Source organism: Talpa europaea, assembly GCF_964194135.1.
Source record: "Talpa europaea genome assembly, chromosome: 15".
In the NCBI taxonomy this organism is placed as follows: Eukaryota; Metazoa; Chordata; class Mammalia; order Eulipotyphla; family Talpidae; genus Talpa; species Talpa europaea.
In genome coordinates this window covers 3,530,211-3,551,645 of record NC_140083.1, presented here as the reverse complement: position 1 = coordinate 3,551,645, position 21,435 = coordinate 3,530,211, and the positions used below count along the sequence as shown (strand labels likewise).

General features: G+C 56.9%; 1 protein-coding gene across 1 annotated transcript; it reads left to right on the top strand.

The window, feature by feature from the left end:
• Nucleotides 1-3,285: 3,285 nt before the first annotated feature.
• On the top strand, nt 3,286-19,483 carry L3MBTL2 (L3MBTL histone methyl-lysine binding protein 2; the record flags this gene model as incomplete). Its single annotated transcript, XM_084255334.1, is given in 17 exon segments — nt 3,286-3,312; nt 5,688-5,928; nt 7,031-7,164; nt 9,379-9,502; nt 10,264-10,343; nt 11,499-11,616; nt 12,064-12,198; nt 12,489-12,577; nt 15,036-15,269; nt 15,635-15,706; nt 15,877-15,981; nt 16,535-16,682; nt 17,025-17,107; nt 17,391-17,625; nt 18,066-18,131; nt 18,941-19,051; nt 19,371-19,483. Coding segments are annotated over 17 exon segments (2,112 nt in total). The 5' UTR covers nt 3,286-3,288.
• Between the last annotated feature and the right edge of the window lie 1,952 nt (nt 19,484-21,435).

Here is a 21,435-nt window from a genome sequence, read left to right as displayed (position 1 = left end):
TGTTTTGTGTTGATGCGGCGGATGGCAGAACCCATTTAGAATAGGCAGGTTTGCGGGGTTTGGGCTGCCCCTCTCCCTGTCCTATAACAGATTCAGTAAGAACTATTAAACAATAATACGTTTAAAAATAATCATTAGGGCCTCCCTGGTGGCGCAAGGGGTTAAGCACCGCACTATGAAGCAATCAGCAGCCTCTGCAGCTGGCCAGGGAGCTGCCCCCAGGGCCCAGCAGACCTCTCCTGGCCCCCCGCTGCTCCCCTCAGCAGTGTATTTCAGTCCGTCTGCCTGTTCTGTTCCCAGCTCTGTCTCGGATGAATCCTCTCACTCCTCAAACCTCTGGCCTGTACCCTGGTTCTTGTATGCATAAATAAATCTTTTTTAAAAATTTAAAAAAATGATTAAAACTGCTGCCATGGCGACCTGGGCTGCTGAGATACGGTTCTTGATAGTGGGGGACCGGCAGGAGGACCCAGCTTGTTTAAAGTAGTGGCCGAGAAAGCGCCACGTGCTCCCGGGCCTGGCGGCGCTCGGGGGTCCCCCGGCTCGCCCCCGCGGTCCCCCGAGCCGCGCCCGCGGGCCGGAGAGAGCCGCCGGGTCGGCCGCAGGTGCGCCCCGCCGGCTCGAGCGGCAGTAACCCGGCGGGCCGGGGCGCACGCCCGACGCCGTCCTCCCCGCCGCGGGGCGCAGCCCGGCCGGACGCGGGGTCTCGCAGCGGGGGGGCCGCGGCGCCCCTCACCCGAGGCTGGCGGGACGCGGGCGGGCGGGCCGGGCCCTCCCCCTTCGCGTGGCGCCAGACCCGCGGCGGGCTCTCCCGTCCCGCCCCCCGCGCCCCCCGCATCCACGCCGCCACTGGCTCCCTAAACCAGACCCCCAGGCCCCAGCGACCCGCGCCGCGCTGCCCGCTGTCCCGCGGGGCGGGCAGGCTTCCGGGGGCGGGGCGGGGCGAGGGGCGGGGCGTCGGGCAGCCGGAGTCGGCGCCCGACCACGTGACTCCCGGCCCCGCCCCCTGCACCAGGAGTGGGGCGGGGCCGGGGCCGGCGCCGGGCAGGTGTGGCGCCGCGCTTCGCTCGCTCCTCCCCAACCTCACCCCCCACCACCCGCGCGCCGGGGCTGGGAGCTCCCGCGTTGAGCTCATTCTGCACATGCGGCTGACCGAGGTGGCTCAGGGCCCAGGTGCAGACGGGGCGTTGAAGACGTCAGCACCTTCCGGGGTGCCGAGGAGGGGTGCATGGGGGCGTTTTAGGGGCCAGAAAGTGTGGCTCTTCTTTCTTAGGGCCCATACAGGAAGGAAGCTCCTGGAGGGCAGGAACTGTGCCGTCCGCCATTCAGCATTGCAGCCACCATGCGCAGGTCACTGAGCACACAGAAATTTTTTTTTTAGGATTTATTTATTTGTTTTGTTTGTTCTGTTTACACATGCACTGGGTACAGTCAGAAGCGCGGGAGGGTGAGAGAATTCACCAGAGCCAGAGCGGGGAGCAGAGCAGGCAGAAGGACCGAAGGACACTGCTGAGGGGAGCAGCGGGCGGCAGGAGAGGTCTGCGCGCCATGTGGGACCCTCCTCCGTTGGCCGGGGAGCAGCCGGGGATAGAACCGGCGCCGCAGAGGCCGCGGGCAGCTTCGTAACCCAGCGCTCAACCGCTGCGCCACCGGGGAGGCCCTAAATCTTTTTTTTTTAAGAAGTGGAAATATTTGAGGTAGGTTTTGAGAAGGTTTTGAGAAGTCAGGCCAGAGGTGTGGGGGGGGGGGTTGGGGTGTTGAGAGGATTCACGAGACAGAGTGAGGAGCAGAACAGGTGGATCTAACGAAATCCGCTGCTGAGGGGAGCAGTGGGGAGACAGGAGAGGTCTGCTGCACCCTGTGGGTAGCTCCCTGGCCGGGGATCGAGCTCGTGCTGCAGCGGCTGGCGATAGCTTCATAGTGCTGACACTTAACCCCTTGCGCCCCCAGGGAGGCACAATTTTGGCTTCTTTTTGTCCCTGCTGCCACACTTAAATCCAGACCACTATCCTGTGGATTCCACTGACGCCTCTTAGCTGGCTTCCTCTCTTACCCAAACAGTGGGTCAATTAATTCCCCGACATCAAAGATTCGCAAACTGGATGCTTTTTTCTGTATCATGTCACTCATTGCTGTCTGACCCTCCCCCGCTGATGTAGAAGGCCGTTGCGGAGGCGCAGGGTAACAAGCTGACATTAGAGAGTTCAAGAGTTGTTCATTCAAAAAATTTTCTGTGGGCCTCCCCGGTGGCGCAGCGGCTGAGCGCTGGGATGCGAAGCTGCCCGCGGCCTCTGCAGCGCCGGTTCGATCCCCGGCTGCTCCCCGGCCACCGGAGGAGGGTCCCCCATGGCGCGCAGACCTCTCCTGCCGCCCGCTGCTCCCCTCAGCAGTGTACTTCGGTCCTTCTGCCTGCTCTGCTCCCCGCTCTGGCTCTGGTGAATTCTCTAACACCCCCCCGCCCCCCCCTTCTGACTGTACCCAGTGCTTGTGTAAACAGAACAAACAAAACAAATAAATAAAGAAATAAACATGCCTCTATAAAAAAAAAAAAAGATTTATTTACTTATGCATACAAGAGCTGGGGTACAGGCCAGAGGTGTGGGGGGTGAGAGGACCCACCCGACAGAGTGGGGAGCAGAACAGGCGGATCTACTGAAATCCCCTGCTGAGGGGAGCAGCGGGGAGACGGGGGAGGGCTGCTGCGCCCTGTGGGCAGCTCCCCGGCGGGGGATGGCGGTCGTGCTGCAGAGGCTGCGGACAGCTTCGTCGTGCTGCGTCTTAACAGCTTGCGCCACAAGGGTCGCCCTCAGCTGCCTCTGGCCCTCTTCTCCACAGGCGTCACCCGAACTCAGGCGTCCTGGTCCAAGAACACCTTCCATTTCTAATCGGGAAAAAGGTGAGGTTTCCTCCCGCCTGGAACAGCACCTGACTGGCGTAGGTGCTCAATAACCGTTTAATGAAGAACGCAGTGGGGACCAGGGGAAGAGGCTGGAACGGAGGACAGTCCCCGCCCCCGCTAGCCGCCGCTCGGCCGGCGCCGGGGAATGCTCGGGTCGCGGCGGCCACGCGTCTCCGCGCGCGCGCACCGGGAACTACAACCCCCACAAGCGCCCGCGGCCCAGCCCCCGCGGCGGGAGGGTGCCAGGAGGGGGCGGGACGGGCTTTTCCGCCTTCCTGCCGCGGGATTGGTCGGTGGCTCCGGAAGGCAGCCAATGAGCGCGCCCGCGGACAGCGGCGAGGCCAACATGGCTTCCCGCACCTGGTGACGGTTGAAGACTGTTAGGTCTCATGGAGAAGCCGCGGGGCGCTGAGGTGAGAGTGAGAGGACTTACCTGTGAGGGGGGGAGGGAACTGCGAGAAAGCCTCGTTCGGGGGACCCCTCAGGCATTTTAGCGACGCCTGGAGGATGGAGGGGGAGGATGGGGAAACTGAGGTGTGGCGCGGAGCCCGGGCGTTGCCTGTTGCTCCCTCGCTGGGGCCCGACGCCCGCGGGCAGTTCGGGGCGGTGCAGCCTCCCAGGCCCGGGGTGAGGCACCGGGTTCGGAGCCAGCTCAGAGCTCTTGCATCTTCTTTGCCCTCTCTGTCTCGAGGTCGTGTTCTTGAGGGACCGTGAGGCCTGTCACATGCCGGTGGCCAGGGAGGAGGTGGAAACTCAATACAACCTACTCCGTGCCTGGGGCGTCCTCGGGCAATGTCTCCCAGTGAACTCAGCAATCCAGTTAGTGTTTCCTGGTCACGGAGCGACTGGGGCACAGGCAGGGGCACGGCTGGCAGGGGGGGATGGTCACCCAGCTGTGAGGTGAAGGAGGCACCTAGTCTGAAAGGCTCCAAAACTCCACCTGTGAGGCTTTTCCTCCCCTCCAGTCTCATCCAGCCACCCTTTAGTCATCCGGCTTCTTGGTCACCGTATATTTGAATTCCGTCGTCTTTCTAGCACACTTGAGTGTTTAGTTGTAAATGTAAAGCGCAATAATCAAAAACTCTCCAGGGGAGAAGGAGAAGAATAAGGTGAAGAATATTAGTTCCCGGGCCTCCCCGGTGGCGCAGCGGTTGAGCGCTGGGTTGCGAAGCTGCCCGGTTCGATCCCCGGCTGCTCCCCGGCCACCAGAGGAGGGTCCCGCATGGCGCGCAGACCTCTCCTGCCGCCCGCTGCTCCCCTCAGCAGAGGTCTTCGGTCCTTCTGCCTGCTCTGCTCCCCGCTCTGGCTCTGGTGAATTCTCTCACCCTCCGCGCTTCTGACTGTACCCAGTGCTTGTATGTATGTATGTGTGTGTGTATGTATAAATAAATAAACAAACAAACAAACTATTAGTTCCCAATTTTAGAGCTGTCCATAACAGTGGAAACCGAAGGAGGCCTTCCATCTTAATCCTTTACAAAAAGAGCTTGCTTTTGTCTCTGTGCTGAAGACAGAGCAGTCAGCTTAAATGTCCTGCAGAAATCACAGCTAGTAAATGTGGATTCACACCCAAGTAAACCTGGTTTGTGGCCCATGCTTTTAACCAGTAATAACTACCAAAATTTTTGAGCACTTAGTAGGTAGAAGTCACTGTTCAGAGTGCTTTACCTGTATTGACCCTTACTTCTCCCCCAAAGCCTACAAAAGAGGGGGTATTATCCTATTTACAGAGTGGCAGCCGAGGCCTGGAGAGATGGACTTGCTGCAGGTCAGATAGCTGATAACCAGTAGAGGTGGTATTTGAGTCCTGGCCTAGAGCCAGACTCTTCTCACATTTTCTAATACATACTCGAGCGATTCATATACAGTGTCTCACATTTCACATTCTGTGCCCCAAATATTTTTCTCATAGATGAGAATACTGAGGCCCAGACAGGTTAAATGACTTGCCCAAGAACCCATAGCAAGTTAGGGTACAGCTGATCCCAAAGCTATGGTTTCTACCACTTTGCCATAGCTGTCCATGTTATCTGCCTGCCAAGACCTTCTTAGAACAGTTTAGGTCACAAATTAATTTTTCTCTGACTTGATTTGTTTTTTGAGTTGAAATTGTATTCATGTGTATATGCTGAAAAGAGAACAAGTTTCTAATATACATCTTGCTATAAAGTCTTCACGAGACATGTCATGTAGCATATTTTTACATCATTGTATTCTATTTTAAGATTTATTTATTTATATATGCATGCAAGAGCTGGGGTACAGGCCAGAGGTGCAGGGGGTGAGATGATTCACCAGAGACAGAGTGGGGAACAGAACAGGCAGATAGACGGAAGTATACTGCTGAGGGGAGCAGCGGGTGAGTCAGGAGAAGTCTGCTGCGCCATGTGGGTTGCTCCCTGGCGGGCCAGGGGATCAAACTCGTGCTGCGGTGGCTGCGGACAGCTTCATAGGTTGTGTCTTAACCCCTTGCGCCACCAGGGAGGCCCCTTTGTATTCTATTTGAATCATGTCAAAGTACCATCAATTGTAAATCCACTGAAGGAGCTTGGTGAATTCCTGATACATGTTTTCTATTTTGTTAACTATTCTGCTGAGTTGTGGTTAAGAACTGTATAAACAAGAATAATGATCCTAGTGTTTGCAAAAGGGTTACTTGATTCTGTTTGCAACTCTACACGAAAGTGTTGACTTGATAAAGAACAGATGAGCAGATCCGTTATCTCCCACCCCATAACCTAAGCCAGCCATGATTCCTTCTGCCTGGTTTGTGTCATCTTTCCACTAGGAGACTCCATCTTCAGAACCAATGGAGGAGGAAGAGGAAGAGGATGAATTGGAGCTCTTTGGAGGCTACGACAGTTTCCGGAGCTATAACAGCAGTGCGGGCAGTGAGAGCAGCTCCTATCTTGAAGAATCAAGTGAAGCAGAAAATGAGGATCGGGAAGCAGGGGAGTTACCCACTTCCCCACTGCATTTGCTCAATCCTGGAACTCCCCGCTCCTTGGACGGCAGTGGTTCTGAGCCAGGTGCCTTCAGAGTGTCCCCTGAAGATGAGGAGGGTTTGGGAGGCTATGGAGGAAGTGGGGGATATAGGCCATGTGGGTAGAGCTATGCAGGTATTAAGGGCTATTTGATATCTAAAGACCTGTGGGGGAGACAATCACCCCAGGTAACCCCAGGCATCATTTCCTTTGTCAGTCTGACTTCAAATTGTGATTTAATTTCTCCTTTCATACAGCTGCTTCCTCAGCACATGTTAGATGCCACTCACTGACATGGTGCTCCTTTGTATGAATTCTGATGGGCTTTTAAGCCTGGATGCTGAGATATAGGACACTGAAGTGTTGCTCTCCAGGAAAAGACAAGAAATAGCTAGTGGGCTGAAGTGAGGGGGAGGAAATATGGAATAAAGTGATTTCTAGCTAAAGGATTAGGGTGGGGGTGGGCAGATTAGAATCCATTGATCACTTGGAAGCCAGATGGGTTCAGAGAAGTGACGCTTGGACAGCTGCTAGACCAGCGTCAAGACCTCCGGCAAGGGGATTGCCTATGCAGTGTACTGTCTCTGAACACTCCTGGTCCTTGGCACCTACTCCAGGCATTCTCTAGCCTGGCTGCACATTCGACTCACTGGGACAGAGTTTTTTTAACAAACTGCACATACCAGTGTCCCACCACAGACCAGCCAATTAGAGTCTTAGACTTGGGCATTTTTAAAAGCTCCCCAAGTGATTCTAACGTAAAGTCAAGATGGAAACACTGATTTAGTGTGGTCTCTTTCGAGATGAGCTGAGAGAGCCATGGAAGTTAATGACTTGGCCACTTCTTTTCTTTCTTTGCAAAGTTTCCAGCCTTTCCTGTTTCCCCAGTCCTCATGGGTTTTCCTTAGCCCCACTGTTGACACAGAGAGCCATGGGGATGCCAAGTCTCTTATCTTGGGTGAAACAGATTCAGAGGTACACACCAGAACTCCCTCTGCCTGTTCTAGTTCTGTCCTTAGTGGGGGATCACTTGGTTAATGCCATGCCCCAGATTTTGAAGGGTCCATTGTTTGTTTGATTTCAGGGGTGTGTGTGTGTGTGTGACCGTAGCAGGTGAGTCATATGCTAAGTGAAGTTCTCTTCCCAGCTGTCTGTGAGATGTGTGGTATCGTGGGTACCAGGGAGGCCTTCTTCTCCAAGACCAAGAGGTTCTGCAGCGTCTCCTGTTCCAGGAGCTACTCCTCCAACTCCAAGAAAGCCAGTATCCTGGCCAGGTTACAGGTGAGAAGCAGTCATTTGGGAGAGCCTTCCTGGGCTCGGGACTGAGACACAACAATCTGTTGCCTGATGGCAAGGGCCCAAGAGGGCTTGGGAAGAACCTTGCTTGTGGGCTGCAGAGGTCACGAATTTCCTGGTATTTTACTATGCTCTCAAACGTAGAGGACAGAGCTCCTTAAATTGCAGATTCTTGAAACTCCCCTCCATTCCACCTCTCACCTCTAGAGTCTATTATGTTCAGTAAGGTTTTTTTTAAAGATTTTATTTATGCATATAAGAGCTGGGGTACAGGCCAGAAGTGTGGAGGGTGAGAGGATTCACCAGAGACAGAGTGAGGAGCAGAACAGGCGACCTACTGAAATACACTGCTGAGAGGAGCAGTGGGGAGACAGGAGAGGTCTGCTGTGTCATGTGGGTCAGCTCCCTGGCTGAGATCGAACTCGTGCTGCAGTGGCTGCGGATAGCTTGATAGTGCTGAGACTTTAACCCTTGCCACCAGGGGCTAAACAAGAAATTCAGGGGTGTCTCATGCCCCCAGTCATCACACCACCCTACTATAAATGCTCTGAGAAGAAGCTGGGAATGGGCACAATTGTGGTTCACCAGCCCACTGGGCTTAGGAAGTTGGTGCCGCATCCCTGACTCGGTGTCATAGGCAGCTGCATAGAAAGTCTTACCAATTGTTACTTAATTCTTAGCATGCATAGACTTTTTAGAAATGGAAGGGTTCTTAGAATGTGTTGTTTAAACCAGGCACTTAATGACAAGTGTGCTGAGAGAGTGGTCCAGAGTGTGGGCAGCGTCTCACCTGAGAAAGGGGCTCGAGGAGAGCAGCAGAGCCAAGGCTGGACCCTAATCGCAGGTGCCTGGCCTCGTGTCACTTCGTGGTAGCCATGGCCGCCTTCTACACCACCCCCACCGCTTCTCAACTTGACGCTTGCTGGGCTCAGCTGGAAAGTTTTAAAACTATGATGTTTGGATCCAGCTCCCAAAAATGCCGTGTGGCCTGGACAAGAGTAGCTTTCAAGAGCTTCTCAGGTGATTGTAAAGCTTGAGAACCAGGGCTGTGGTGGTCACTGAAGTTGAGGGTGTCAGGGTCAGTTCAATGCTTCCTATACTATCTCTTGGCTTTGTGAGACAATGACTGTTGTTTCCCTCATTTTGTGGATTTTAGTTAAGGCACAAAAGAATCCCTCTCCTAGGCACCTAACATTATTGTTACAATTGCAGCTTGAGGGTAGGTGCTAAGGACTGAGTCTCAGTCTAACCCAATGAGCCCTAAAACATGGATTTTTAAAAATTCTACTTAAAGAATTAAAAAAATTTTAGCAACTTAAAGGTACACAAATAAAGATCAAAGAACTGGGATTGGACCCCAAGTCCGTCTGGGATTTAAATACACATTTCTGATCCATTAATACTGTTCTAGGTCTTTTTCATTAATGCTTAAGATCAGATCATTGGGGGAGTGGGGACTCCTGTGAGCACCAGATGTAAGCCATGGACCCTCTTCCCAGAACATGCATGTATTACAAAATGTTGCACCTGACTCAGGGTCCGGAGACCCTTTCTCTGCCATATATCTGTAGGAGCTGGGCAGAGAGAGGTGGCTGAAAATTGAAGTCATGGGGGAGACATTTCTGGAAGAGGCTTAAAACAACTTAACCCCCTGGTGGCACAAGGGGTTCATTCTGAGCTATGAGGCTGTCCGCAGCCACTGCAGCACAAGTTTGATCCCCTGTGGTGTAGACCTCTCCTGTGTCGCCCCGCTGCTCGCCTCAGCAGTGTATTTCAGTACATCTGCCTATTCTGTTCCCTGCTCTGTCTCTAGTGAATCCTCTCACCCCACACACACCTCTGGCCTGTACCCCAGTTCCTGTATGCATAAATAAATCAATCTTAAAAAACAAACAAACAAAAAACAGAACAGGTATCCCTCCTAACCTGCAGCTCCGCTGACCCCATTCCGCCCCAATGGAACCAAAGCTGAGCGCCGGGAGTTGGAGGGCGGAGTTGGAGGGCGGAGGGCCGGGCCCTAGAGTCTCTCTCCTCCCTGCATCCTCCCCCAGCTTAGCATTGTTATTATCATCTTGATTTACAAGTGAAACAAGCCCCAGAGAGGTTAATTGCATCCACACCAAGATTTAAATTCAAGCGCTTCAAATTGGGAGCCTCACAGGCGGCCTTTGGGTCCACTCGTCCTCTCTCTCCTTCCAGGGCAAGCCACCGACTAAGAAAGCCAAAGTCCTGCACAAGGCGGCCTGGTCTGCCAAAATCGGAGCCTTTCTCCACTCCCAGGGGACAGGGCAGCTAGCAGATGGGACGCCAACCGGGCAGGACGGTGAGACAGCAGAGGGCTGGTGGGGGTGGGGGGTCTGGGCTGGGGTGGCCTCCCTAGGACGGAGGCGTGGAAAAGGTGGCCAGGCTAAACGGACTGCATCTTCCTCACCTGGAGGGTATTGTCGAAATCACCCCCAGAAATGTCTTCAGTCTGGGGACTGAAATAGCCAGAAGCCCTACTCTTGATAATGGAAAAGCCAAGAACTTGCTTCTTTTGTTTTTCAAGGCTTATAGCCCTAAGGCGTCTCTTCCCTGGGGCAGTGGAGAGAGGTATGGCGGGTGAGGAAACCTCTGTCATTTTCTGAGTATGTGCAGTTTCATAGCCAATTAAATGTCGGCACGCAGCTATTGCTCGACGTGGTCTGAGTCAGCCCACACTGAGCTCCATTGCCAGCGGGTCAAGGGCCTAGGTGCGTGCGCCTCCCGCCCACCAGATCGCCTTTGACCAATGAGAAGTTGGGGGAGGTCTGAGGAATTTTAGCTCAAGGGTCTTTGAATTTCCTTCTTTTCTTTTCGGGAAGAAAGGTCAGGCACGTCTGTCTGAATGTTTCCTCTACTCCTGGGAATCTGGCCGGCTTTAGATAAGGTCTCCCGCCCCGATGGCCACTGGTGGGGCAGGTATGGGGCTGCTGGGGAGAGGTGGCCTCCACGTGGACATGGGGCTGAGAACACTGGTGGGGTGGGGAAGGACCGGGTCCCCCGGCTCCAGGTTCCTGGCCGCCGCTGGTTCCCGGCCTGAGCTCGCCCCTTCCCGCCCCGCAGCGCTGGTCTTGGGTTTCGACTGGGGGAAGTTCCTGAAGGACCACAGTTACAAGGCTGCGCCTGTCAGCTGTTTCAAACACGTGAGTGCCCCGGAGCTGAGCGAGCGAGAGCCGACTGCAGAGCCTACTGCGCACGGCCCTTCCCACCCGCCTCTGGACGCGGGCGCGGGCGCGGGACAGACAGCCGGGGTGCCGCCTGCGGCCCCGGCCTGCCTTTACCACTGCCCAGTCTCTTTCCGTCCACCTAAAAGAGAAGCACCCTGCGAACACGCCCGCCTCTGCGGCCCCTGCGTTGCTTTTTCCCGGGGTGGAGCTTTGTGCTAGTTGATGTTAAAGAGCCGGCTCTGAAGCCCTTTGGTCCCCTTCCCACTTGTGTTTTTTCCCACTGAAAGCCGAACTGCCCTGTGGTTTCCGGGGAGGCAGACGTGGATAACTCCTGGATCCCCCTTCTGCAAAAGGCTCCTGGCTCCCCAGTCAATGAGAAAGGGCCAGAGGGCGGGGCCAGAGGGCGGGGCTGAGTGGAATCCTCAGGGCTGGACCTGTAGCCCAGGGCAGCCTGCGGCCCCAGGGGCCCAGCTTTGTCTTCCAGGTCCTTAAGCCCCAGAAGATCCAGAGAAGTCTCAGTCTAACCAGGATAAATCCACGCCTAACCTCACTGAACAGCTGCTGAATTCTGGGGAGGGCCCTAAACCATGAAAACTTGGCACTTTCTTACTCCTCCAATTGCTGGCGAAGCCCCACAGATTTCTTAGTGGGGGGATCTCTTTTGCCGTGACTTCTCGCAGTCCCTCATTTTCACTGCAGGGAGTACATCATGCTGATTGGACGCAGGCTTTCATGCGCTCTGTCAGAGCCTGTCCCTGTGCACAGGCAGCTAAGCCACTGCTAGGCGCTGTACTCCATCGTTGTGGCCAGAGAGCTGGAATGGGGTACCCCACTGGCTTATGGAGGTGGTATGTGTGCCAGAAACTGTGCCTGGCATATGGTAGCCTAGAAAGTGTTAGGTGTCATTCCTGTGACACAGGCCGGTGCAGGAGTGATGTGCCTGCCCATGGCCCCGCTCTTCAGCCACATGGGACAGGTCTTGCTCCTCTCCATGCCTGACTTCCTGCGCCCAGTGAGCGATGTGAAGAGTTGAGGTGTAGAGAAGGATGCCGTGACCCAGGAGGCCAGCTCCTCTTCCCTGCCAACCCAGGCACCTCAGCGCCCCCCCTCACATTCCTCTTCCCCACACAGGTGCCGCTCTATGACCAGTGGGAGGATGTGATGAAGGGGATGAAGGTGGAGGTGCTCAACAGTGACGCTGTGCTCCCCAGCCGCGTGTACTGGATCGCCTCCGTCATCCAGGCAGCAGGTGAGTGGCCCCAGGCCCAGGCAGCCCAGGGCCTGCAGAAGGACACCTCTCAACGGGTGGGCAATGCTGTAGATGGAAATTGGCCTCATAAAATAAAAAAGTCCACCCACTGGACTTTCTGCCTCCTTTCTGGTGATGCGCCTACCTTGCCTACCTTAGAGGGGACCATAGAGCCTGGTGAGTTTTGAAACTCTGATGTTTAAGTTTCTTCCAGGGATGATCAGGCCATAGAAATTAATTCTTACCACATGCCATCCTGCTTTCCACATGGGTAGCGCCAGTTTGCTTGGGCTGTGACGGTTGTGGATGGCAGGGGCCCTCCTCGCCTGGAAGAACTCCTTGGAATAGGCAGCAGGAAGTGCAGTTTAGACAAGAGGAGAGGAGAGGCTACAAATACGCTCTCCCGTTCCTCCCCGCCCCTCGCTGGCACCCTTTCCCTCCCTCCAGGGTATCGGGTGCTGCTCCGGTATGAAGGTTTTGAAAATGACGCCAGTCATGATTTCTGGTGCAACCTGGGAACAGTGGATGTTCACCCCATTGGCTGGTGCGCCGTCAACAGCAAAATCCTGGTGCCCCCTCGGAGTGAGTTGATAATGGCCCCTGCCCTGATTGCTTTAGGGCCCGTGGTAGAAGGGGGTGGCCCCTGTCTTAGTTTAGGCCAGAACAGAACCCACTTGTCTCCTGCTTCCTGTCCTCCCCTGCCCCAGAGCCCCCTGGCAGATCCAAGTTGGATCCTGGAGTGTGGTTTTCTAAGGTGGGTGATGGCTGGCCTGATGGGCAGAAGTAAGTTACTCAGGCCCTTCCACTTACCGCTAGGCAGCCTGTTGGTGGGAGTGTCAGTCTCTAACCAGGGTCTGCTGGTGTCTCCACAGCCATCCATGCCAAGTTCACGGACTGGAAGGGTTACCTCATGAAACGCTTGGTGGGCTCCAGAACGCTGCCTGTGGATTTCCATATCAAGGTCTGGCAGTGAACCCTTTAGGTGTCCTAACAGGTCTCCTTCCTGCGCCTCCTGTTTTATCTCTCCTTCCTGCAACTCATTGGAACATTTCTCCTAGTACTCCCTGTGCTTGCTAGTCTTGCAGTTCCATGTCGGTCCTGTTTTGTCTTCCATTTGCTCTTTCAGCCCCTTCCCTTTGCTGATAGCACATTCATTCAGATGATGTTACTAAACACTTGTATACAAGGCATGGTGGGAACACAGAGGCCAGGCCCTGTCATCTAGGCCTTTCCATTCTGGCAAAAGAAATGAAGTCAGGCACTGGAATAGATGTAAAATAGCCTAGTTCTGAACCAGAGATGTGCCTCAGAATCATTTGTGTGGCATTTAATTTTAATTAGTGTGTGTGTGTGTGTGTGTATATATATATATATATATATATATATATATATATATAGGAAGAGAGAGAGTTGCCCATGGTAAAATCCAAAAGGTTTCAAAGGGTGTACAGGAGGATTTACTCTCCCCCTCATGTGCAGACTCCCCCTCCTGAGTGAGCCACAGCAGTGGGGCCAGGAAGGGGGAATAGGGCAGGGGCGGCCATGACCCACGATTGAAGTGGTCTGTGGCCTCAGGAGGAGCAGGCTAGGGAAGGCTTCACCAAGAAACTGGCATTTGACTTCCATTCAGATACCCATTCGATGGATAGGGACTGGGTGGCATAGAAAATAAGAATGGGGGCCTCCCCGGTGGCGCAGCGGTTAAGCGCTGGGTTGTGAAGCTGCCCGCGGCCTCAGCAGCGCCAGTTCGATCCCCGGTCGCCGGGTGAGGGTCCCACATGGCCCGCAGACCTCTCCTGCTGCCCGCTGCTCCCCTCAGCAGTGTACTTCATCATTCTGCCTTCTCTGCTCGCCCCTCTGGCTCTGGTGAATTCTCTCACCCTCCCGCGCTTCTGACTGTACACAGTGCTTGTATAAATAAATAAATCTAAAAAAAAAAAAAAAAAAACCCAAAAAATAAAAATAAAAAAAATAAGAATGGGGTGGCCGTCGGGGCTCTCTCCCAAGACCCTGCATGCCAGCCAGGTGAGAAGGTTGTGCACACTGAGGGCCTTAACTGGGAGAGAGCTAAGAGTGGGTGCAAGCCCCTTGGGGCAGCCTTTTCTGGGTTCCCCCCCTAATGGAGAAGTGATTTTTCCCTCATTCAGAGTTCCAGGCTGCTACTCATTGGTCGTTGCTCTCTAGGTAGGTCATTAATTGTGTTTCCTTGTCCTCCAGCGAGATGGTAAGCTTTGCCTTTGAATGAGTGACCCATCAGCCAGGGTCAAATGCAGCTGCTCTTTCCCATGTGTTTGCTGAGTTAAGGAAAAAAGCATGAACTGAGCACTAACTCTGTGCCTTGTTCTGTACTTAGAGCTGAGGCTCTAAGTAAGTGAGCAGTGAACTTGACTTCTGCCCTTCCAGAAGTCAAGTTCCCGAGTGCCCCGTACACAGACAAGGGCGATGATGTGGTGTTGGGCTGTGGGCTGCACTGGACAGGCACAGAGGAAAGGTGTGTGTCAGCAAAGGCTCGGTGGAGGGCGGGGGCCTAAGGGGGCCCCAACCCAGGCTTTGCCCTCCTAAGTGGGTCAGGCAATCTCCATGGGGGTCCTTTGAGGTGAGGGCTAAAGGATCAGCAGGTGGGACCATCAGCTGTTCCTGGTAGCTGCTTTGTGACCTCTGAGAAGCTCCCCCTGCTGGTGGGGTTTGCAGCATGGCCCAGTTCCCACGGTGCCTAACCCCCGCTGACTGTCCCTGAGCCAGCTGTGCCCTGCCGCTGCCCCACAGAGCTCACCTCCCCATCCCCTTGCACCAGGCAGGACACCATGAAGTCACAGCAGAATAATCTCCCCTCCCCGATCTGGTGGGGCTTGTGGGCAGCTCAGTCACTGTTCTGGTTAGGCCGCAGGGAAAGACTTTAGTGCTGAGGTGCTGAGAGCCATCCTTTGCCACAGCTGGGAACTCCGAGCTGAATGGAAGGGGGCTCTTCTAGAAAGGCTGCGTGTGCCATCAGCAGGGGCTGGAGCAGGGAAGGGAGTGTGGGGTGCCTGTGGGGTCAGTGCAGGGCCCTGAAAGAACACAAGGCTGAACCTGGGACCAGGTTTAAGGCCCGTCTGGCACTAATGAGTCTGTGTCCCTGGGCAAGCCGGTGACCTGGTGGGCACATTTCCTTAACCAGAGATGGGTCGTGTGGTTCCTGGCACTGCTGCTGGCGCCCTTGTGCTCGTGTTAGAAGCTGTGTTCCTTCTCAGCCTTGTCCCAGGAACTGGGGCCAGGGTTGGGCCTGGCAGCATGGGAGGCACAGCTGCCCACTGGCTGCCTTAGTGTCCAGGGTGACTCCACCCCACCCTCCCTGTACCCTAGTTGCTTTCAAGAGACAGCGCAGGGAGCCAAGTGGGGGTCCTTGCAAACACAGCAGCCTGTGTTCTGTGCCGTTGCAGATGGTGGAGAGCATGAAGTACCCCTTCCGGCAGGGCATGCGGCTGGAGGTGGTGGATAAGTCCCAGGTGTCACGGACTCGCATGGCCGTGGTGGACACGGTGATCGGGGGTCGCCTGCGGCTCCTCTACGAGGATGGGGACAGTGACGATGACTTCTGGTGTCACATGTGGAGCCCCCTCATCCACCCAGTGGGTTGGTCACGTCGTGTCGGCCACGGCATCAAGCTGTCAGGTTAGTGGAGCCCCAGGCCAGGGTGTCCATGGCTCTTCTGCCTCGAGAAGGGTCCTTCTCTCCATGCTGCAACGAGGTGTGTGTGGCAGCGATGACCATCGCCACCTGCGGGTGGCCTATCTGAGGCCCAGAAAGCTTGGGTGACTTCACCCAGGTCACTCAGCTCATACCTAAATGGGAAAATCCTGTGGGCGAGTCTGGGTCTTGGAGCCCGATGTTTTGTCTTCTAGGTGGGGTGGGGGTGCTGAGATGCAGATGAGATCATATGCAGGGCAGCCCCCACATTTCTGAGGGAGACGTGGTGACCCCCTCAGCCGCCTTCAACTCCCTTCTTTTCCCCCGCTCTACCACCTCCCCACAAGAGAGGCGCAGCGACATGGCCCACCATCCCACCTTCCGGAAAATCTACTGTGATGCTGTTCCTTACCTGTTCAAGAAGGTGAGGCACGGCCCTTGGGCACTGTTCACCTTGGTTGTCAGCCATTCTTGTCAGGGGCCTGGCTCCTTGCCTGGATGCCCTGTCCTTCATTTGCTTCCCAAGCAGATGAGGCCTGCTCCCCCTTCACCTGAGTGAGCCCAGAGATTCCTCAGCTGCTCCATTCCTTTAAGGTACGAGCCGTCTACACAGAAGGTGGTTGGTTTGAAGAGGGGATGAAGCTGGAGGCCATTGACCCCCTGAATTTGGGCAACATCTGTGTGGCGACCATCTGCAAGGTGAGCCTGGGACTGTCTTCCAGCCCCTAGTCTGGCTTTTTGAGGGGACAGATAGTGGAGAGCTTGGCCTGCCATGCCCTTCCCTCCACACACTGGTTGCTCCTGGAGCACCTGAGCTTAGCACTGCGCTGCTCTGCTCCTCGCTCAGACTCATCACGTCAGGATGAGCCACCCTGGTCGGGTGTTTCCTGAGCACCTCGCCGGAGCCTGTTCTGTGTCGGGTGTCGGCCCCTCGGGTCCCTCACCGGGGCCTTTCCACCGCCTTATTTGAGCGCTGGCCTGGCTGAGCCACAGCCGGGCTGACTGCTACAGGCCGCAGGCCTCTGCCCTCCTGGGGGTATGCCATCTTGTTTACCCAGCACATCTTTGGGTGCTCACCCCTGAGGACACGGGCAACAGGCGCCGTCCCTGCTGGCACGCGTCTGCTGTCTGGTGAAGATAAATCAGCTCGCAAGCCTGTCCCAGAAGAGGACGGTTAGATGCGTCCTCCTGCGCCACCTGGGAGGTTCTGAGACTTTCCGCAATCTTCCCTGGCCCACCCGACGCTGGCTAGGTTCTCCTGGACGGCTATCTGATGATCTGTGTAGACGGGGGGCCCTCCACAGACGGCTCAGACTGGTTCTGCTATCATGCCTCTTCCCACGCCATCTTCCCAGCCACCTTCTGCCAGAAGAATGACATTGAACTCACACCCCCAAAAGGTAAGACTTGGCTTTGCAGTTGGGAGGGGCAGGATGAGGCTGCAAGCCCAGCCAGACCCCTGAGCTTGGAGCCTCAGGGGGCACTGCAGAGGTGGCAGGCCCCAGGGCCCCACTGGCCAGGCCCCACAGCTGCTGAGTAGTGTGGTGAGCAGAGCTCCCACTTGCCCTTGGGGCAGGCAGCAACTTCTGCAGCAGGGTTATGTCCTGGGGCAGCTTGGGGAGGAGGGAAGGGCTGCGGGGGGCACGGCAGGCTGCACAGGGCCACACTGCACCTGCCCCTTTGGCTGTGTGCTCCTTCCTGACCCCCACCACCCCTTCCCCACACCCACTCTGCTCCCCCAGGGTACGAGATGCACACATTCAACTGGGAGGCCTACTTGGAGAAGACCAAGTCGAAAGCGGCTCCGTCAAGACTCTTTAACATGGTGAGAAGACCACGGAGGGAGCCAGGGGCCTGAGGCGGGCTCGGGACCGTGGGGTGGCCTCTCCAACCCTCTCTTTCTGTGAGGGTGACTGCACTCAGCCCTTCGGGAGAGGAACCCCTGGCACTGGCAGAGGCACTCTGCCCACCCTCGGCTCGGCCAGCCTCTCCAGAGGGGCTCGGGCACTGGGTCCAAGTGCTGTGGGGTCATCAGCCACCCTCGCACCCCAACTGTGCCCCGCTGCAGCAGGGCGCTGGCTGCTTCGCCACTGTCCTCTCCACCCTAGGACTGCCCCAACCATGGCTTCAAGGTGGGCATGAAGCTGGAGGCTGTGGACCTGATGGAGCCGCGCCTCATCTGTGTGGCCACGGTGAAGCGGGTGGTGCACCGGCTGCTCAGCATCCACTTTGACGGCTGGGACAGCGAGTACGACCAGTGGGTGGACTGCGAGTCCCCGGACATCTACCCCGTCGGCTGGTGCGAGCTCACTGGCTACCAGCTCCAGCCACCCGTGGCCACAGGTCTGGGCTCTCGGGGTCCCGAGGGTCTGTTGACTTTCCTTTTCTCTTTCCTGCCCATGCTCCCTGGCCCCCCTTGTTCTTTGGCACGAGCCGGAGAAGTCTCCTGGCCGCCTGCCCCTCCCCCGCCTGACTGCTCTGTCTCCCTCTCTGGCCTGCAGAGCTCCTTCCTTGACCTTGCCACTCTGTCATATGCGCGTGCCCTTGTGCGCCCAGGTAAACCAGGCCCTCCGAGCAGCCCTGGTGGCAAGGGTGGGAAGAAGGGACCGCTGTTCTCCAGTCCCGCCCCACCGCCCCCATTCTCACAGCCCAACTGCGGCTTCCTTCCTGGGGCATCCCGTGCGAAGGGGAGGCTGCTGAGGGGTAGGCAGGGCGCTCCGACGTCCCTGCCCACTTGTCCTCTCAGGACCCTTTTCATCTCTTTGTCTTTGTTTCAACAGCAGAGCCAGCCACACCTCTGAAGGCCAAAGAGGCCACAAAGAAGAAAAAGAAACAGTTTGGGAAGAAAAGTAAGTGGTGCAGGCTGGGCCTCCCCACTCAGCGCTCCCCATGGCTTGCCCGTCTCCCTGGCCCATCCTCTGACCCCGTGTGCCCACCACCATTGTCCTAGGGGCCCAGAGCATAAATGGCATCTGTAGTCCTGGCAACAGTGAGGATGCCGAGGCGAGGAGACAAGGTTGTATTGGGGGGGCCCATCTCTGCTGGCCCCTGGTCAGCATCACCTGGCCGCCTCAGCGCCGCGCAGCTGCAGTGCTGGGAAGGAGAGGGCGTGGACGCTGCTCCCGAGGCGGTCCTCCTCCTCTGGGCTGCTGGGGACTGGGCAGGGCAGCCCCCCAGTGTGGGTGTCGTTTTCCACTGTCGAAAGAGCCTGAGCCCAGTTTGGGCCCCGTTCTCAGGACCGCGGCTGTAGGGGGGGAGCTGTCCCCAGAGCCACGGCCCGGGCCAGGCACAGACGTCCTGCAGCAGGGCTAGGAAGGATCGGGACAGGGCCTCAGGGCTGGATGCTGCAGGATACGTAGTTGATCAAGAGGGGGTCCCAGTGTAGTTCAAAACAATAGGACTGGGAAGGTCCCCCTTTGCTGCTAAAGAAAGTACAGCTTGGAGAAGGGAAGCTTAGCGTGAGAGGACAGTGGTGACCCCTAGTGGAGGGAACCTCGCTGAGCCTCAAGGCCCGCAGCCCTGAGGGGTGAAGCTCGAGTTCGGTCCTCTGTCCCCCAAGTTGGCCCTGTCCCCTCTGCCCGACCTCTGGATGGGACCCGGACTGCAGCCCCCCGTGGATATAGTCAAATGCTGGGTTGATTTCCGCTTTTATTCAAAGGGAAAAGAATTCCGCCGACCAAGTCGCGTCCCCTCCGTCAAGGCGCCAAGAAGGCCCTGCTGGAGGACGACCCGCAGGCCGCAGAGAAGATCTCCTCAGAGCCTGAAGACAGTAAGCCTCGGGGGCAGGGTGGGGGCAGGGTCCGATGCTCAGAGGCGGCCCCTTTCCTTCCCCACCTGGGCACAGAAGAGTAGAGTCAAGGTGGAAAGGAATTTTCCGTGTCCCAAGCAGCCCTCGGCCCGTGGACCCAGAGATCATCCCGAGCCCCCAGCTCTGCAAGGAGCCGGGCCCGTGCAGCCACGCCTCTGGCTCCTCCTGCCCAAGTGTGCCCCGGGACCCCTCTGCTGCTGCCCACCACATCCTGAGGGCCCCCATCTGTAGGAAGCCATGTCCCTTCCCCAGATCCTGAGCCCCCTGCCCTCCCCTCCAGTCATCGCCGTGCGCGTGAAGGAAGAGCATCTCGACATAACCACACCCGCCAAGGCCCCGAGTCCAGAGCTGCCTGTCCCCCTTGAGAGCATCAAACAGGAGACAGACAACTGAGCTTTCCCAGCATGGCCGCCCCCGGAAGCCAGCCCAGGGCTCCTCTCTTGCCACCACCCCTCCAACCCCCATTACTTTGGACACTGAGCTGTTTTGTATAAACCTGCCTGGTGCTGTGAGGGCCAGGCACTGAGGAGCAGCTGGGGTCTGCTTTCACCCACGCTGTTGCCTCTGCCCTGTTTGGTGAAGCCTCATGGCTGGGGCACCTGAGGCCCCCAAACTCTCTTCTGTGAGTCTTGCCCTCTCCAGCAAGAGCTCCCAAAGCTGCTCCTCACAGAAGTTTCCCTCCACACCATCACATCCTTCCTCTGCCAGAGGGTGGGGGCTGCCCCCAGTCACACTGGAAGACCAGACAGTTGTTGCCGTGTGTGTCCATGCACCCAGGCAAGTCCTGAATAAAGGCCTGGAGCAGCCCTCTGAGGGGAGACCCTCAGGACAGCCAGTGTGTGAGGGTGCAGGCTCAGCCTGAAAACTGAGCAAGTGCAGTGGCCTCTCACCTCCTAGGCTGCTGCTCTGCATCCCCTTGTGCCCCGGCGGTGGGGGGGTGCTGGGGAACCACCCGCAGGTACCCAGCTCAGGTAGGCAGCCAGGAAGCCATGAGCAGGATGTGGGTTTGGTGACCCGTTTTTCCTGTTGCCTGGAGTACAGACTCCACTTCCTAGGAGCAACGGGGCATGAGCGGAGTCTGCTTCCCAGTAGGGAGGCTTGCAGGGGCCTTGATAGGAAAAGACCACACCAGCCCCTGTGCCACCTGGGGGGAGTTGGGGGGAGGAGGAGGCTGGGGCAGCAAGAGTGGAGGTGGGCTCGGCCCACCTGAGCGGGGACGCGGCCTGCTCTGGAGCCAGCTGGGCTGGGACCTGTTCTTGTCCCTTCTGCTAAGCAGTCAGGTAGGGCCTGACAGGGTCGTGGGCCTCAACACGGGGACCTTGTGCTGGTCAGCCCCGCTGGCTGAGGCGGCACCTTCCCCACCTGCGCCTCCGGAGGAGTGTGAAGAGGGGTACCGGGCTTCCTGTTCCTCACTCTCCAGCCCTTAATGTATTTTGATTCTGCTCCGCTTTGAAAGTACATTCTGGAGTTTGCTTTCTGTCAGCTGCCTTGAGACTGTTCAGTCCTAGCTCTTCCATACCCTCTTCCGGAGCCCTGAGAGGAGACGGGCTGCCAGCCTCACTCCTTCCTGCTCTGTGTCTGGGTAGAGGTGGCACTGCTGGGGCCAGTACTTGCATATGGGTTTGCTCAGGACCAAGGCTGTCTGGTGTCATTCCAGGGAAGGGGTGATAGCCTGAAGGGAGCTGATCTCCACCCACTTCAGGGAGAGCTTCACCCCATGCTAAGGCACGAGGCAGCGCCACCCATGCCAAACCAGGCCCAGAAAGCAGTGTTGGTGCAGCCTGAATTCCCCACAAACTGAAAAAGTGACTTGAGTTTGGACCAATGTGAAGGCCAAGGACGGGGCATTCCTCAGGATGCAGGGCCTTGGCCCTTCCCCGCCCCCCTCCCTCCCCCCATCGCACACCCTGGATTCACAGTGACAGGACAGAGGCTTCACCCTCCAGGAGAGGAAGGTGCCTGGGTGCCCTTCTGCCTGCTCACGGAACTGCTGCCTGGCCTGGGCCACCACCTTCCAGAACCCCTTCGCTGGGATCCGGTTCTGGGAGAAGAGCTCCTGGGAAAACGGCTTGGACGTGCCACGGTCCGTGGTTCCGCCTGCCTGACTAGAGAAGTGAGGCCTGAGGCCCCGGCACTAACGCCCCCATCCCGGCGGCAGAGCTGCAGGACAAGGAGCCGCCCTTCCAGCCCTGGACTGGCCTCCCCACACCTGGCGTGAGACCGTTGGACTCTGACTTGCCGAAGTCCAGCCTGTCAGGTGCTGTTCCGTAGAGAGCGTGTCCTGAGGACCTGAGTGGAGGTGGGTGAGTGCACGCGTGAGGGCCACGGAATAAAGACGCCACGAG